At 42.9% G+C, this 17,443-nt stretch overlaps 3 protein-coding genes and 1 long non-coding RNA gene across 9 annotated transcripts in view; all 4 read left to right on the forward strand.

Moving 5' to 3' along the window:
• LOC112231940 (zinc finger protein 583) overlaps window positions 1–17,443 on the forward strand; it is a 969,163-nt gene that overhangs the window by 731,881 nt on the left and 219,839 nt on the right. The gene's annotated exons all lie outside the window — the stretch shown is intronic.
• On the forward strand, window positions 1,574–4,710 carry LOC121841804. Its single transcript, XM_042311968.1, has 3 exons — window positions 1,574–2,039; window positions 2,696–2,826; window positions 3,026–4,710. Exons 1-3 carry the CDS (start codon window positions 1,778–1,780, stop codon window positions 3,248–3,250), a joined length of 618 nt encoding a protein of 205 aa, XP_042167902.1. The 5' UTR covers window positions 1,574–1,777; the 3' UTR covers window positions 3,251–4,710.
• Window positions 5,168–9,078, forward strand: LOC112231922. 2 transcript variants are annotated; one of them, XR_006080760.1, is made up of 4 exons: window positions 5,168–5,222; window positions 5,511–5,620; window positions 5,862–5,976; window positions 7,752–9,078. It is a non-coding gene; the product is annotated as an uncharacterized LOC112231922 (long non-coding RNA). The 2 variants fall into 2 exon arrangements; XR_002950552.2 differs by having other exon boundaries at window positions 5,511–5,976.
• LOC112231912 overlaps window positions 10,703–17,443 on the forward strand; it is a 43,242-nt gene continuing 36,501 nt past the window's right edge. Inside the window, exons 1-3 of one of the 3 annotated variants that reach the window (XM_024398711.2) lie at window positions 10,705–11,237; window positions 16,308–16,438; window positions 16,641–16,823. In XM_024398711.2, coding sequence (XP_024254479.2) covers window positions 10,943–11,237; window positions 16,308–16,438; window positions 16,641–16,823 — 609 coding nt within the window. In that variant the 5' untranslated portion in view covers window positions 10,705–10,942. Of the gene's footprint in view, window positions 11,238–16,307; window positions 16,439–16,640; window positions 16,824–17,443 lie in introns of all 3 variants that reach the window. The other 2 variants (XM_042311868.1, XM_042311869.1) reach the window with 2 other exon arrangements.

The raw sequence follows: 17,443 nt of genomic DNA on the forward strand, positions 1-17,443 counted from the left end.
TTTTCTATCCAAATCTGAATACTATGCATGTCTTATATTCTTGGCATGAGTAGCAGGAAGTTGAAATTGGGCACGCTATTTATCCAAAAGTGAAAATTCTGCCCCCTAGGCCCAAGAGGTTTTAACAAGAAATTTGTGGAGTGGTTGAAAAACAAGTTTTAATGACTCCAACCTAAGTGTATGTAAACTTCCGACTTCAACTGTAGATATGGCCATGTGAATCCTGTCTAATATGGAGCTGGTTGGCGGCCATATTGGAAATGGCCGCCAGGTGGGGTAATATGTAAAGACTGCTATGACACTTTAGCTAGTTGTGTGTGAAATGTGGGGCCTTGATCACAAAAGTCACAATTATCCTTAAAATGTTACACTTAGCCACGGGACTAATATACACTGAGTATATATGAGAAACCTTCCTAATATTGAATTGCACCCCAGAGCATGGACTCATCAGAGGATGGACTCTACAAGGTGTCAAAGCATTCGACAGGGATGCTGGCCCATGTTGGCTCCAATGCTTCCCACAGTTTTCAAGTTGGCTCGATATCCTTTGGGTGGTGGACCATTCTTGATACACATGGGAAACTGTTGAGTTTGAAAAACCCAGCAGCATTGCAGTTCTTGACACAAACCGTTGTGCCTGGCACCTACTACGATACCCTATTCAGAGGCACTTAAATATTCTGTCTTTCCCATTCACCCTCTGAATGGCACACATACACAATCCATGTCTCAATTGTCTCAAGGCTAAAAAATCCTTCTTTAATAACGGCCACAGCAAAGTTTGATACAAAATAATTCATAACTTTAAAACCATTACCAGAGAGAGACTTTCAAAGAATACAGCAAAGAGCTGCTGTTTTTATGAGTGAGTTCATGTCTAAGATTTTATTCAGCACTGTTGCAAAACATAAAACACGCATCTCCCTACTTCCACTCACGATGCAGCTGCAATGAATGAGTAGCGAAGTGTATCGATAGCCCTGTGTTTTTATTATTAGCAGCTCGTCGTGTTTATTTTAATATCAAGGAATATTTCACTTTCTCTGGTCATAGGAACAGTATAAATTTGGGCACGAGGTAGATGCGGTGCAAATAAAGTTTCGGCATCAAGTGGAAGACAGTGTCCCCTCTCTGGTCAGTCTCAGACCCTCTGCTGCGCTCTCCGTCCCTCCGCTGAGACTAGTGCCTTGTTCAAAACAACTGGGAACTCTCGGGGGAAATAGATCCAACTGGGAAAAGTCATTTTGGCATCAAGTGGAAGACAGTGTCCCCATCCAACCATGAATTCCAAGCCAGAAACTCAGGCATCTTTCTAGAGCTCTGACTTCTGGACCTGAAGATTACTGACGTCATGATTTGATCTCTAGTTTCCAGTTGTCTTGAAAGCACTATGACCATCAGATGCCGGTACCATCAGTCCAGTAAAATAATAAAGCAAATTATTTTCAAATGGTATCCATGATGAACAGTTTAATTGGGTAGGGTTCAACTTTAGACCTACCCTGTCTCTGGTACACACTCCAGTCCAGTTGGTGGCGGTAATGTATCACTAAAGTTCGTTGCCAAACCATTGAAAAAGTGTACACGGAAGTGGACAGTGACCAAGACAAATGACCACGTTAGCGTTTATATTGTTATTTAGCCATGTATTGACACCCTGGAACTCAGAATATGACTCATTTAACTGCACACTATCATACTTACCCCTGGTAGTCTTCAATTCGCGTTGTTTAATTCCTGTTATCTCTAGGTAACGCTAACTATTTAGCTGCTAATGCTAGCTAACTGTATGATTTTTCATACTCAAATAGCCTCCATTATGGAGGTGCTAGCGAATGCAGCCGTGGCAGAGGTCTGTAAACTGGTAGACTACGACTACGCGGTGTTTCGTTTGGAAATAACTCAAAGCCAGAAAGAAAACAGTGCATTGCAGAGGAAACTACAGCTTCTGGAACTGAAGATGGCACGAGAGCGCGTCTTAGCCAGTCGTTCCAGTAGTGTCAAAATCCTTGACCGATACAGAGGAATGGCAAGAGGTACATTTTGCCGAGGTTGAGGGGCCTGTCGCCCTGTTCAAATCTGCACATGTTTGACTTTAGATGTTGGGAGACCTGATCAGGAAAGTTTTCTTTCAGGACCTCTACAAGCCAGAATGCTTAATAAAATAATTGTACTTACTTTGCCGGTTGTCCGTGCAGCTGGTCCTTTTGCAGGTAGGAGTGTTAGACAAAATATAGGAAATAATGATTACGTCAACGTTAAAAAATATGAATGCACTACTAGCGCTTTTATCACTCAAACCAGTAAAGTAACTTAAAATATAACTGTATTTAACATACTGTCGTGAGAATAAACTTTCCTGATCCAAAAGCTCATTTATGTCTGAAGTAATGAAATTCAAAATCGAGTTTCAGGTTAACTGGAATTGGGTTTTGGTCAGTTTTTAGTTAGTGTGCAATAATTATCCTTTAGTTAACTTGCAAAAATAAATAGACACTATCATATTCTAATCAGATAAAACATTTACTGCTTAAATAAAACTGATGCATTGAACATAATACATTGCTCTATATATAGTATAGTTATGTGTTACCTTAAATTCTTGCCAATTCTACATAGTGTCAATAGTGTACAGTTTAAGCATTGACAGTAGCAAACCTAACCACCTCTTTATTCCCAATCACTCTCTCAGGTGAAGGACATCTCACTGGAGGCAACAGGAGCTTTGTGAAGCCAACAGGACACAATACATGGATAGATGACCAACCAATCACTGTTGATGAGGGGAGTGGAACCTCAACTCAGCACGTTATTGTGATAGAGGTTAGTGTAATAGTATTACATCAACATTACAGTACATCAAATGTGGCCAGTTTATTTCAGAAAGGCTCCCCTCAGCTATTCACTTGCTTACATGTAACATCCTCATTTCTCTGCCAGAGGAGCTTGTGAGACTTCCCTACAACATTATTATCCAATTCTACTCATGTACTGCTAACAATCTACCCTCTTCTTGTGTCAGTCTGCAAATGCAGAAGCTGCAGGTCCTGGGGTCAAGCTGGAGAGGTCTGAAGGAGATGAGGACCCACGACACAGCAGAGACATCCAGACTGGAGCAGTGCATGGAGTGGTGCCCCCTGTAGCCCCCGAGGACCTCACCACCGCTGCCTTGCCCCAGGCTAGGACCCGATCCAGCATCACGGAGGTCAGTCGAACGCCGTCCTCAAGACAGAGACGGAGACTTTAACTGTAACACAAAGGCTCTTACATACAGGATCAGACTCCGAGAGACTGGGCTGTGTTCCTGCTCCAGGCTCAGAGTACTTAATGGTGTTTCACCAGAGCCAGGGGACAGTTAATTCCTGTGGAGATGGTGGTTCGTTAGACACTGGTCGTGATGATCCGTCTTGTTCTTACGCTACAGAGGTGGACCCTGACAACATGCCCTTGGGTTTAGAGACTCAGACAGATCTGTCTAGAGGGGACTGGAACCGGTACAGTAGTAGTGTATACTCTGAAGGGTGCCCAGATAAGAAAGGGGAGGGGAATTTCTTAAATTACAGGGGAAATCTAAATGTCGCCACCCACTCCCCTTTACACAAGTTCAGGGATCGCGACCCAGTGTCCACATCAATGGCACCTTCCGATTCACACGGCCGGGTGATTTTCGATCAGGTATTACATTTAAATGACAGGGCTATAGCCCAGGCTTGTGGAGGGGGAGCAACAACGGTCGGGAAAGAGAAACTGGCTAACTGGAATGCAGACGAGACTCACGTAGGAGAAGGACACTCGCAGGGCAACACTAATGACTTCTTAGATTACAGGGAAAGTTTAGAGACAAATCTAAATGTTGCAACCCACTCCCCTTTACACCCAGTGTCCACGTCGATGGCACCTTCCGATTCACACGGCCAGGTTCTTTTCGATCAGGTATTGAACTCAAAAGACCAAAGAGCCAAGGCGCGGAGAGGGGAAGCAACACCGGGCAGTAAAGAGAAGCGGTTCCTCTGCATGTTCTGTAACAAAGGCTTCAGCTGCCTTTGTAGGTGGAGATCCACCAGACCAGAGAAGGTGGAGATCCACCAGAGGGTCCACACAGGGGAGAAACCGTTCAGCTGTGCCCAGTGTCACATGCGCTTCGCCCAGACTGGTGACCTGAAGAGGCACCAGAGAGTACACACGGGAGAGAAGCCGTTCGCCTGTATGCACTGCGGGAAGAAGTTCTCCGAGAGGAGCTACCTCAGGATACACCAGCAGAAAAACCATTCCACTCAAATACATAGAAAGTAACCATTCCACTCGATAGCTTCTGATGTTTAGATCAAACCCTGCATTAAAGGCAAAGTTGAATTTTCATTGTCGTCAGCAGAAAAGATCCACAGATGCATTTGGAAAAACGAGAGCAACAGATTAAAGTGTTGAATATTCCTGGGTAGAATATTGCATTCAGACATTGTGTGATATATAAGGCATATATACGCCTAAAAAGTCTTACATCTTGTTTGCACTGTGTAGGTTATATGTTGACATAACTATTCAACTACAAAAACAAATCGTCCTAAAACGCTTTTAATTAGAAAATTATTCCATTTTATGCAGTTTATCAAGTTCATGATTTTTATTTGAGGCATGTGTATGTGGTTTTCATATGGTGTATTTAAAACTTGTTCATCTTTAATAAACCCAAAATGGGACTTTTCAGTCTGACTTTTGATACTCTCTTTAGTATACATCACATCTGATCTCACCCTATTCTGCATACATCAGACAGCGCTTTATAACCAATATACACTTACTAAATATACTTGTACATACCCACACAATAACAAACGCCTACTGTACATGTCAAAATAGTTTCATCAGGTTTGTCTAATGATGACTAAAAGCAACTTTTTTACGCACATCATTTTATGTCCATGATGGGTTTAACAACAATGAAGTCATTCTGTAACTACAGTACAGGACTGAAACATAGTGGGGATGGGTAAACAAAGTGTGTTTATCTCTGTGTGTGTGTGTGTGTGTACCTGAGGGAGTGTGTCTATAATCTATCACCTGTCTCTTCCAGGAGGAGGAGGGTCCAGAGGTGCTGGTGAAGGAGGAGGGGGGTGAGGACGGTCTTGGGAACCATGGTCATGGAGGACAACCAGACTACACTTCCTGAACCCACAGAGGAACCAGTAGAGCAGCACAGGACCACATACAGTCTCACTGAGGTGAGCCCACTGTGAACTACTGTCTGCATGGTTTTAGGTCAGGGCCTGTATACACACAGCCTCTCCAAAGTAGGAGTGCTGATTTAGGATCAGTTTAGCCTTTTAAATCATAATGAATAAGATTATATGGAAAGCTATTCGATCTCCACGTTTGCATAGTATCAAATCAACTAACCTGTTTGCATAGTACTCAGCAATCCCTCATTGCCCAACCAGAAGATGCTCCATAGCAGGTTGCTCATATCAGATTTCTTGATCCAACATCCTCTCACTCTGTATCTCTTACAGTCAGTAGACATGGAGGATGGGAAGATTGATCTGTGGCTAGTCAAAGAGGAGACTATAGAAGACAGACCAGAGTATTGACCTGCTGAGTGGACTAAAGATGGGGGAGCAAGGTAAGGGAGAAATACATATAGCCTCCATACAGTAATATATCTTCAATGAGAATAGTGATACGCCTGGCTATTATTTTTCTTCATTCATAAAATGACATTGACATAATATACAACTTAAAGTATGTTTAAAAACAAAAACACTCAATGTATGAACTTGACCAGATAATTGACACAAAAAAAAATTACATAAAGTTCTCCACCATGTTTTTTTAAAGTCTATTTTCTAACCTCTTCCTGCAAGTGGTTGGCTGGAGGATAACAGAGGAGAATGGGCAGCCTTCTTGGATTCCCAGACTTGTGCAACGAAGGCCCCTGGGGATTCATTTTTTTATTTTATTTCACCTTTATTTAACCAGGTAGGCCAGTTGAGAACAAGTTCTCATTTACAACTGTGACCTGGCCAAGATAAAGAAAATCAGTGTGACAGAAGAAACAACACAGACTTACACATAAACAAATGTGCAGTCAATAACACAAAAGAAAAATAGAAAAATCTATGTACAGTGAGTGCAAATGTAGAAGATTAGGGAGGTAGGCAATAAATAGGCCCTATATGTGAAAATAATTACAATTTAGCATTAATACTGGAATGATAGATGTGCAAGTAGAGATACTGGGGTGCAAGAGGGTAAGTAATACTATGGGGATGAGGTAGTCGGGTGTGCTATTTACAGATTGGCTGTGTACAGGTACAGTGATCGGTAAGCTGCTCAGACAGCTGATGCTTAAAGTTCGAGAGGGAAATATAAGACTCCAGCTAAAGAGATTTTTTGATGACATCACCAAGCAGGCCAGGACCATAAGCGACATAGATGAAAACAACACTGTTAACCACAACCAGAAACACACAGTCAAAACAACAACCAAACTTAGTCTTCATGACAACAGACTGCCTGAGACCAGGGCGATGCGTAGATGTGGTTTGCGGGGACGGGGAGGTGTCCATATGAGAACAGACAGAGACTTGGCATGCGATTCCCCGGTCCTGCCCCTATAGTCCTTATTCAGAGAGACTGATGACGCCTCAGGTTAATCCCCTAACAGGTGCTACCTTCAGCCTGCCTTCTATAGGATCTATCAACTGGAACATGGACCCTGTTACAACACAGACACTCCCTGGCCTTCGTCCTCCTCACACTCTCCTTCTGTTAAACCAGACCTCAGACAATGCCAGTGCCTCAGCACTAAATGGCAACACAAGCCCATTGACAAATGACAGTCGTAGTGACGTTATTAGTAGATCCGGTGGCAAAGAGAAGCGCTTCCCGTGTTCATTCTGTGGGAAAGTCTTCAGTTTCCCCAAATAGGTGGATATCCACCAGAGGATGCACACAGGGTTGAAAATCTTTCCGCTGCCACCTGTGAGAAGATGATCTTCCACCAGCACCAGCTGAAGATGCACCAGAAAGTCCATAAAGGAGAGAGGCCGTTGCATGTATAGACAGTGGGAAGAGGTTCTCAGAGAGGAACCTCCTCAGGATACACCAGCAGAAAATACACACGGCCCATGTATAGTGATATGTAATGTAGTACTTGTTAGTTTGTAGTTAATTCTGTTGGTTTGGGATGTAGTGGGGAACTGGATGAGGTGAACTGAGGATAGAATGAGTATGATGAGGCAGAGTAGATGATATGGTTGGTGTGATGGTGTCTAAAAATGCTTCACTGATGAAAAGTGACAATCTTGTCCAGTTTGATGCTAGTGTTTTATAATGAGGAAATGAGTGCCTATGTTTACTTGACATTAAGTAGTGTGTAATGTAATGACATTGTTATAAATGTAAATTTTATCAAAAGTGAGGGTACCAGGTTTACAGAAAAGGTCAAGTGTTACCATAGTGAAGTTATTCTACGTATTGTTTTGTGCAATAAAAGTACTGCATGTTGTGTGAGCATATGACCATTTTGTTTAAATACATTTTTTCCTTATCTCAGTCGAACCAAAACATACTTTATTTTTGAGTCAACATATTGCCATTATTTTTTATGAACTCCAATGACTTGTTGGGTACTTGAATCCGTGTTAGAGATGGGCTTGACTGGTTAACGTTTTATAATATTTTGTTTCTGTGTGTACAGCAGAGTTTCTTTATATAGACCTTTTATGTGCTTTTCTGTTCACAATCTGCAGTCCATGAAGACCTGCTGATATCTGGTGTTGCTGGCGGGAGAGACTGGACCTCTGAAGCGGCTGGTCACAAACCCTGACCCTGGATCAGAAACCGTCCCTCTTCCTTCCTAAGTCAGAACCAGGACCGAACCACGAGGGACAGAGACTCCACCACCACACAGAACACAACCAGTGGACAGGTGGACTGAACATCCTCAGTCCTGGTGGTCATCAGAGAGACTGTGGCCCCACCCTGGGCTTCAGCCTTCACAGAGACTGGTGGTAGTCTATCAGCAAGTCTGTCTTCTCCGACAGGGTCTTGTTTAATGCCTGGTGACTGGGTTCATAGAAAGTCTGAAGCTGGACCTATGTCTAGCCTTCCTCAGTTACCTCATGGTTACCCCACCAATACAGAGATGGTCAGCTTGCACGTTCACCAGAAGAGTTACATAGCCTACAACACAGCAAACAATCCAAACAACATCCAGTCAAGGAGGGAGCTCAAAGACTAACCACCTGAACCACCTCTGGTGTTATTGGGTCACAACATGGGAGGCCGAGCATTAGGACGGACGCCGACAAGCCGTATGCCTGCCCCCTATGTGGAAAGCGCTTCGCTGAGGCGAACTTTCTGAAGGACCACCAGACTGTTCACACCAAGGACAGGCCCTTCAATTGTAAGCTGTGTTAAGGCTTCCCAGCCAAAACCGTTTGGAAGAGTTTGTGCATATATTATGAGGCAAGCCGAAGTCTACGCCCCTTTGTCAGTTACTGGTCAACAGTAGAGGTTCTTCATTAAAGTCTTTGTCATTCAACGAGAGACGACTAGTTGTCGTGCACATTTTTACATTGAGATATACAGCACCAAACCATCTTAGTTAGCTGTGAAATTGCGCAACTAAGATCTTGGCAAAAGCGTCCAATTGAATGATGAGTTAACACTGACTATTTTGAGGAAGTGTAGACTGGCTACAGCGTCCAAAATGGACAAATGGTACTATTGCTGTTTTTTTGTGTTTTTTTTTTCAAGCAAAGGTCTTAATTAACGGAGTATGCGAGCACACTTGTTCGGTTAGGCGCCACACGAACTGAAGAATGCTGACGCCTTTACAAGAGCTTCTCCTTCGGGAGTAACCTTATCTGACACAGGAGTGTCCACAATGGGGAGACATTGTAGCACTGTGGTTTGGGATGTACACAGGGGTTTTCTGGGAACCATTCTTTAGTTGACATTATTATAGTTATCATATGAAGTGTCTCGGGGTAAGAGGGTAATTAACCACATACCCCTCATTAACCCTTATTTACCTTACTGAGGTCATTTCGATGGAATAAAGTAATTATATTATTTTGTACTGTATTCTTGCCAACACACTGTTCTTTCTAATCAAATCTGCTCTGAGCTTGAAAAGTGGTGATCAAAGGAGATTTGATGTAATGTAATAAGCTGTACCGTAATTCAAAGAACAGTGTGCAATACCTTTTTCATTGAACCACACCCTTGGGTTATGATGCCAACAAATAAAATGCTTTGTCTTCAGTGTAATTACATGTTCCTCTCCTGAAAACCCTGAGCAGTCGACAGATGAAATCTCAGAAATTGAAGGAAAGTGAATAGGAATTATCAGGAAAATGCCCAAAGATGAATTAGGCCCAGTGGGAGTACAATTTGTGGAGAGCATGCTAGAGGATACAGAGACTTCCAGTCATCGTGCTAAAGCTAGTTAGCATTGGCTTGAAAAACTATGGTATCCACTAGTTCATCTGACTCTGGGGAAGTAGTATCCTGAAGTATCCCTTTAATTGTACTGCACAGATGTAATGGAAATCCCTGAAGATTGAATTGGTAGTAGCAGCAAAGAAGTTTAAAATGTACTTTTTGGGTCACCAGCCACTGTGGCAGGTAGAGAAAAAAACTACCAGTCACTCAGATATTTTTTTACCAGTCAAAATAGTTTAGTGCGATAATGACATACTAAAAACGGATGACCGGGCTTTGTAATGTTTCAAAAACAAGAAATGTCTTAGTAAGAAGTAATGTGGTATATTGCTCAATTTCATTTAAAAAATGTGACTTCAGTCTTTTCACCAAAATATCGGCTGAGACAAAATATTCAGCTACCTCTTTAATGTTGGGAGGTTACTGTGGTAATGGTCTGAGATTTAGGATCTGACTAGGGCGTCTCTTCGATATCAGTTCAAGCAGCAGACTCTAACGTTGGAAAACAACCGAGTTTATGAACAAAACGATGTAAACTGCCAAGAACATGAGGACAAAGTCTCACTTTGTGGACTTTAGAGTAAATTAGATCAACTTTTATGCCTGTGGATAGCGCCTCCAAAAATGAATCTATTTTAGCGCACAGCTCTCCTGCCAGGCAGTGTTGCGTCTTGATGTGGGATGTAGGATTCGTATTTTATTTGTGCGGTTAACATCTATGACACAAAACAGCAGAAATACTTTGAACCGCTACTGCAGCATTGTTCTATAATAAATCGCCACTCGCACATATGCTCATACTTTTTACTATTTTTATTAGCAAATGTAATGCTCGCAACGTGGCTGGTAAAATAAGACATCCTTACCTAAATCTAATTTTATGCCTTGCCTAACATCAATATTTGAATTTTTTAAGCACTTATGTAATTTTTAAAAAGCACAAAGGCTTCATAATTCATAAAGGTCATGTTAACTAACTGATATGACCTCAGAGAACAAAACCTCCTAAGCTTTTCCCCATAGGAATGGCTGAATGAACCAGGGGTAATTCGTTCCGTTTTTTAGGACTACCAGCTGGCGAGCTCTACACATCGAGGTATAATGGGGGCGCTCTAATATGGAATAAACGGTGGTGCAATTGCTTCGACTCGACCCCCGCTCCCCCCAACTTCTCCCCCCTTTTTAGTTTTTTTTGTACAAATGTGCAATGCACTTTCCGAACTGTGAAAGGCAGCAATACGCAACAAAGCGTATAGTCTGCCGGAATATCACACGAAGAAGTAGTAGACGGAAGTGAACAGTGACCAAGAACGCTTTCCACGTTAGCGTTTCTTTTGTTATTTAGGCATTTATTAACACCTTGGAACTCAAAATATGATTAATTTAACTGCACAGCATCACTTATGTACCCCGGGTAGTGTTTAATTAGCGTTGAAGACAGGACTTGGTTGATATAGGTGATATAGTTAACGCTAGCTAACGTTAGCTAACAATGGCTACCTGTAACTCTAATGTTATGGTTTTTCACACTCAAATGGCCTCCATCATGGAGGTGCTAGCAAATGCAGCAGTTGCAGAAATCTGTAAACTCGTAGATGACGACTATGCAGTGTTTCGTTTGGAAATGACTCAAAGCCAGAAAGAAAACAGGGCATTGCGGAGGAAACTACAGCTACTGGAACTGAAGGTGTCACGGGAGCGCGCAGAGAGGACAACGCGAGAGCGCGTCCTCACCAGTCGTCCCAGTAGTGTCAAGATCCTCGACCGATACAGAGGAATGGCAAGAGGTACATTTAGCAGAAGGCAGAGGCTGTGGGGCATGTCGTCCCGTTCCCCTCTGCGCATGTGTTCAGATGTCTTACCCAGAGTTGGGTCTTGGTCAGTTTTTGGATAGTGTGCCAAACTTCCCCTGATTACTTAGCTAGCTGCCGTGCATTTCTTTCCATGTTACGTTTATTTTACCAGGCAGGTCAATAACAAATACTTCTTGCAGCAAGACAATATTCTAACCAGATTTTTGATTTACTGAATTTCCTATTGTCATGCCCAATTAAAATAATGTGATGCATGGAACATAATCAACAAATAGTATGTCAAGAATTTATTATAAGTGTTACGCAGCGCATGTGTCCCCGACCTCCCCCAGATACCATATGAAAGAGTCAGCATTGAGCAAATTTTAACATGCAGCTGGCCAAGAACAGAGCAGCACATTTAGCTCTCCACTGTAATCAGAGGGCTAATTTCAATACTATGCATGCTAGCCTCTCTTGTCTAAGAGTTGAGGAGAGACCGACTGCATCGCTTCTCGTTTTAATAAGAAACAATGTGTTAAATTCCAAATTGCTTGCATAGTCAACTTACACACAGCACTGACACAGACCCCACCAAGCCGCACTGCTTGCTTAACCTGGAAGCCAGCCGCACCAATATGTCGGAGGAATCACCGTACAGCTGGCGACCTGAAGTCAGCGTGCATGCGCCCGGCCTCAAGGAGTCTCTAGCGCGCGATGGGACAAGGACATCCCAGCCGGCCAAACCCACCCCTAACCCGGACGACGCGAGGCCAATTGTGCGCCGTCTCATGGTTCTCCCGGTTGCGGCTGGCTGCGACACAGCCTGGGATCGAACCCGGATCTGGAGTGAACTCTCTAGCACTGCGATGCAATGCCTTAAACCTCTGTGCCACTCGGGAGGCCCCAGAAATAGCTTTTGATTTTTATAATATAGCCTATATGTGGTGTTCAATGCAAGCCTACATATACAGTTGAAGTCGGAAGTTTACATACACCTTAGCCAAATACATTTAAACGAATGATTTATTTCAGCTTTTATTTCTTTCGTCACATTCCCAGTGGGTCAGAAGTTTACATACACTCAATTAGTATTTGGTAGCATTGCCTTTAAATTGTTTAACTTGAGTCAAATGTTTCGGGTAGCCTTCCACAATAAGTTAGGTGAATTTTGGCCCATTCCTCCTGACAGAGCTGGTGTAACGGAGTCAGGTTTGTAGGCTTCCTTGCTCACACACACTTTCTCAGTTCTGCCCACAAATTGTCTATAGGATTGAGGTCAGGGCTTTCTGATGGCCACTCCAATACCTTGCCTGTTGTCCTTAAGCCATTTTGCCACAACTTTGGAAGTATGCTTGGGGTCATTGTCCATTTGGAAGACCCATCTGTGACCAAGCTTTAACTTCCTGACTGATGTCTTGAGATGTTGCTTCAATATATCCACATCATTTTCCTACCTCATGATGCCATCTATTTTGTGAAGTGAACCAGTTCCTCCTGCAGCAAAGCACCCCCACAACATGATGCTGCCACCCCCGTGCTTCACGGTTGGGATGGTGTTCTTCGGCTTGCAAGCCTGCCCCTTTATCCTCCAAACATAACGATGGTCATTATGGCTAAACAGTTCTATATCAGACCAGAGGATATTTCTCCAAAAAGTATGCTGTTTGTCCCCATGTGCAGTTGCAAACTGTAGTTTGGCTTTTTTATGGTGGTTTGCAGCAGTGGCTTCTTCCTTGCTGAGCGGCCTTTCAGGTTACATCGAGATAGGAGTAATTTTACTGTGGATATCGATATTTTTTTACCTATTTCCTCCAGCATCTTCATAAGGCCCTTTGCTGTTGTTCTGGGATTGATTTGCACTTTTCGCACCAAAGTACGTTCATCTCTAGGAGACAGGGATTCACATCAATGCGCTATGTAGATATCAATAATAAGTCATATACGTATCGCCGTAGACTACACCACTGCTGTCATCCTTACCTTCAAGTTGGATAATCTTTGGATGCCGACAGCAGTCGCACCATTGGAAGCCTACAAAAGCCTATTTCTGCTCTTTTCCCGGGATCCATCAAACACATTTGGTGTGTCATCATAGTGGTCTCTGATTTGTGGTCAGACTCACTCAGGTGGAACAAACTTAAAAACTTGTGACTTTATCAATGCTGATTTGAATGTCATTGAGAAAACAGAAATGCAATTTTTTCTCTCGCAAACATCCTTTTGAATTTAAAAGTAATCCTCGAAGTATCAAAAGTATCTAATCTGATTACAATATTTTTGCTGGTAATGTAACAGATTAGTTACCGATTTTTGTAATCCCTTACTCCTAGCCCTGTATATAACTGGCCTAATAACTCGCCAATGAGCAAGGAATATCAACTAATGTGCACACACGAGGCAATAATCTCTGATGTGAAAAGTGCATTCACTCGTATGTTTGAGAGACCGCTCGTAGGCTAGCTACCCCGCCAATACTCTGTTGCGCTCTGGCTCTGCCTACAAGAAAATCACAAACTCAGTCTTGTAAAGTTAGATTTGTTTTGGTTTGTTGCATTGAAAAGGGGCTGATTTATAATGTTGATTCGATCACAGAAAAAACATTGATTTATATAGTGCAAACTAATGGGGTGAACTCAGTGAAGTTAAATCTCTTGGTCTCTGCAGAGGACTGGCATTTCTTCTGAGCAGCAGTCCTTCGATGAGTTTTAACGGCTGTTGGCAACCAATCAATGTTGCATTACTGCCACCTACTAGACTGAAGTACAACTCCCTTATACAGTGCTTGAATGAATAAATAAATAAATAATAACCCTACCTTCGAACACTACACTCACAAAAAAACACCACCCTACTCCACTATTTAAAACTATTTAGTCCTACCTCAGGCCAACAACCTGGAAGGATGGGACACCACCACTCAACACACCCTGTAACTCTTCTGATGTCAAGTCTCGCACACCCAAATACCTCTCTGCAGCTGCCACCACAACCTCAATTTTCTGTGACTTATGTTCCATCCGTGCAGTACAGTTGATAACTATAATCTGTTCTATAAATGCTAAAAATCTAATCTTACTGAAACATATTACTTGTTGGCCTATCCCTCTGTACTGGTACATATCTACTACTCACACCACTCCTCTCAGGATCCCTCTCCCTTGACCCATCTTCTTCTACTTTCTTCACTGTCTCAGCATATGACAACTTCTGCACTACTCTAACCCTGGAAACCTCAAACTGCCTCTCGCACCGGACATTTCTGATCCCCAGTCCCATGGGCACCCCTACAATTAACACATACCACCACTTTCCCCAATGCTACACATTCCTTTGTCTCATGCCCTTCTGCACACTTCTCACACCTAGGAACCTCCCTCCAACACACTGCTGCCACATGCCCAGAGCAGCATTCCTGGAGGAGGTGCGCATCTTAGAGGGAACATTGGTTGTGGGTCCCCTGGAGGTCAGCCCCCGCCAGATAGCATATGAACAGGTTATAAACCATAGCAAATGGGTAGAATTGCAGGAAATGAGCTTGAAATGAGCAAAATGCATAAAATACCATGAGATTAGCTATAAAACTGCACATTTACCTTGGAGATACAGAGGAGTCCGATATTATTGAAACTCTTGATAACGATGAGAGAAAGGACTGTAAAATAAATTATTCAAATACTGAGCTATATTGTATGACTTTTTTGGAGGGGGAATTTATATTATTTTCACCACCACTGGTGGTCTAGTCATCTGACCAAAGCACCGCTTCCAATCCAATTTACAATGCTGTTTAGCAAACTCCAGGTGTTTACATTTTTTGGACGACATTAAAATGGTGGGTTTGGAGTTGAAATGAGGATGCACGAGCAGAAAATAACCCCATACCTACTGTGAACAAGGCTGTAGACCATTCCTCCATACAGAATCCTTCCAAAATCTTGATATCCTTCGTCTGCACTTATGGACTGCCTTCTTCAATTCAAACTATGTTTTTAATAGGTTTTAAGTCCGGAGACTGAGATGGCCATTGCAATCAACCATTTCTTTGTGGATTTTGATGTTTGCTTGGGGTTATTGTCTTGCTGGAAGATCCATTTGCTGTCAAGTTTTAGTCTCCTGGCAGAGGCAACCAGATTTTTGGAAAAAATATCCTGATACTGAGTAAAGTTCATTATGCCATTGACCATTACAAGGGCACCAGGACCAGTGGAAGCAAAATAGAGCCATAACATCAAAGATCCACCACCCTATATTACAATGGCAGTTTGAAGTGATGCACATTTTTTTTTTTGGCATATCTAATTTCAATCAGTTCTTTTTCCTGCAGTCTGAACAGCCAAAAAGCACATGGAATCATATATTTCAAGCCATACAAATCTGATTCCTGTCCATGCGAACAGTCAAATCTGATTTATTTTCCCTCAAGTGGTTTTTAGACTTATTTAGCATACCTTGTTTCCTGCTAGCTACTCTGTTGACAGTTTTGACAATAACATGTTGTAGCTAGCTAGCTAGTTGACTGCTGTGACTAGCCAAAAAGGACTCGTTTTGAAAGTTGGATCTTTAAGTGTTCTTACACTATGATTTTGAACATTCAAAGCAACTGGGAAACGTCCATAGCAGGCATTGTTGTCACCTTAGCTTGCTACATAACTTCTGAGTGATAGGAACCATGTGCACCACCACCAATCAGCCTACAAAACTGTGCACACACCCGTCGTTACTATGACAACTGGCGTAGCCATGACAGTAAATGACTGCTGTCTGAATTTGGCCATTTGTAACTTGCTGTTTGGACAGTCAGAGTTCCAAAACAGATTTGAAAACTAAACGGATTTGAGCATTAAAGCCTGCAGTGTGAACAGGGCTTTAGTTCCATGCCCCCTGACATTATCCTCACAAGGTGAGGTATTGAAAGGTATTAAAAACAGGAGTGTCAATAATGTGCACCCCTACCCTTTTTGAGAATTGTATTTATTACTTGTTGAACAAAATCTATTTCTCTGAGCAATTGTATTATTATAAAACATAACCACCCATTTTCCCCCCCAATAACTCTCTTAGGTGAAGGACATCTCACTGGAGGCCACATGAGCTTTGTGAAGCCTGCAGGACACAAAACATGGAGAGATGACCAACCCATACCTATAGATGAGGGGAGTGGAACCTCAAACCAGCATGTTATTGTGATCGAGGTTAGTGTCATAGTGTAACATAAAAAATGACAGTACATCAAATGTGGCCTGTTTTATTTCAGAAAGGCTCCTCTTAGCTATTCACTTGCTTACATGTACATCCTGATTTATCTGCCATAGGGGAGCTTGTGAGACTTCCCTATGACATTGTTATCCAATTCAACTCATGTACCTGTAATAACCTCCTTTCTTCATGTGTCAGTCTGCAGATGCAGAGGCTGCAGGTCCTGGAGGATCGTCTTTGGTCAAGCAGGAAAGGACTGAAGGAGAGCACCGACGACACAGCAGAGACATCCAGATTGGAGCGGCTGGAGTGGCGCCCCCTCTAGCCACGGAGGACCTCGTCACCGCGCCCCAGCCCATAGCCCTATGCAGCATCACGGAGGTCAGTGGAATGCTGAATGCCGTCCTCAAGTCAGAGAAAGACACCGAGACTTTAATTGAAACACAAAGGTTCTTACGCACAGGACCTGACCACAGATCAGACCCAGAGAGACTGGGACCACTGGGCTGTCCTGTACCTGGCTCAGAGTATTTACTTTATGGTAACCCAAGCCTTAGGATGGTTCATTCCCATCGGGACTCAGGTGACACGTTAGAGACTGGCAATGATCTGTCATGTTCTTACACTACAGAGATGGACCCTGGCAACATGCCCTTGGGTTTAGAGACACAGACTGATCTGTCTAGAGGGGACTGGAACCGGTACAGTAGTAGTGTGTACTCTGAAGGCTGCCTAGATAAGAAAGGGGAGGTTATAGTCGATGAGAGGACTGTCAAAGAGAAGGGCGAGGCTCCTCTGACATGGAATGTAGATGAGACTCGCTTAGGAGATGGACACTCACAGGGCAGAGATTTCTTAGATTACAGGGAAATCTTAGAGACAAATCCAAATATCGCGACCCACTCCCCTTTACACACGTTCAGGGAACGTGACCCAGTGTCCATGTCGATGGGGCCTTTCGATTCACAGAGCCGGGACCTTTTCGAACAGGTTTTGAACTC

The sequence above is a fragment of the Oncorhynchus tshawytscha genome, linkage group LG34 (assembly GCF_018296145.1).
Source record: "Oncorhynchus tshawytscha isolate Ot180627B linkage group LG34, Otsh_v2.0, whole genome shotgun sequence".
In the NCBI taxonomy this organism is placed as follows: domain Eukaryota; kingdom Metazoa; phylum Chordata; class Actinopteri; order Salmoniformes; family Salmonidae; genus Oncorhynchus; species Oncorhynchus tshawytscha.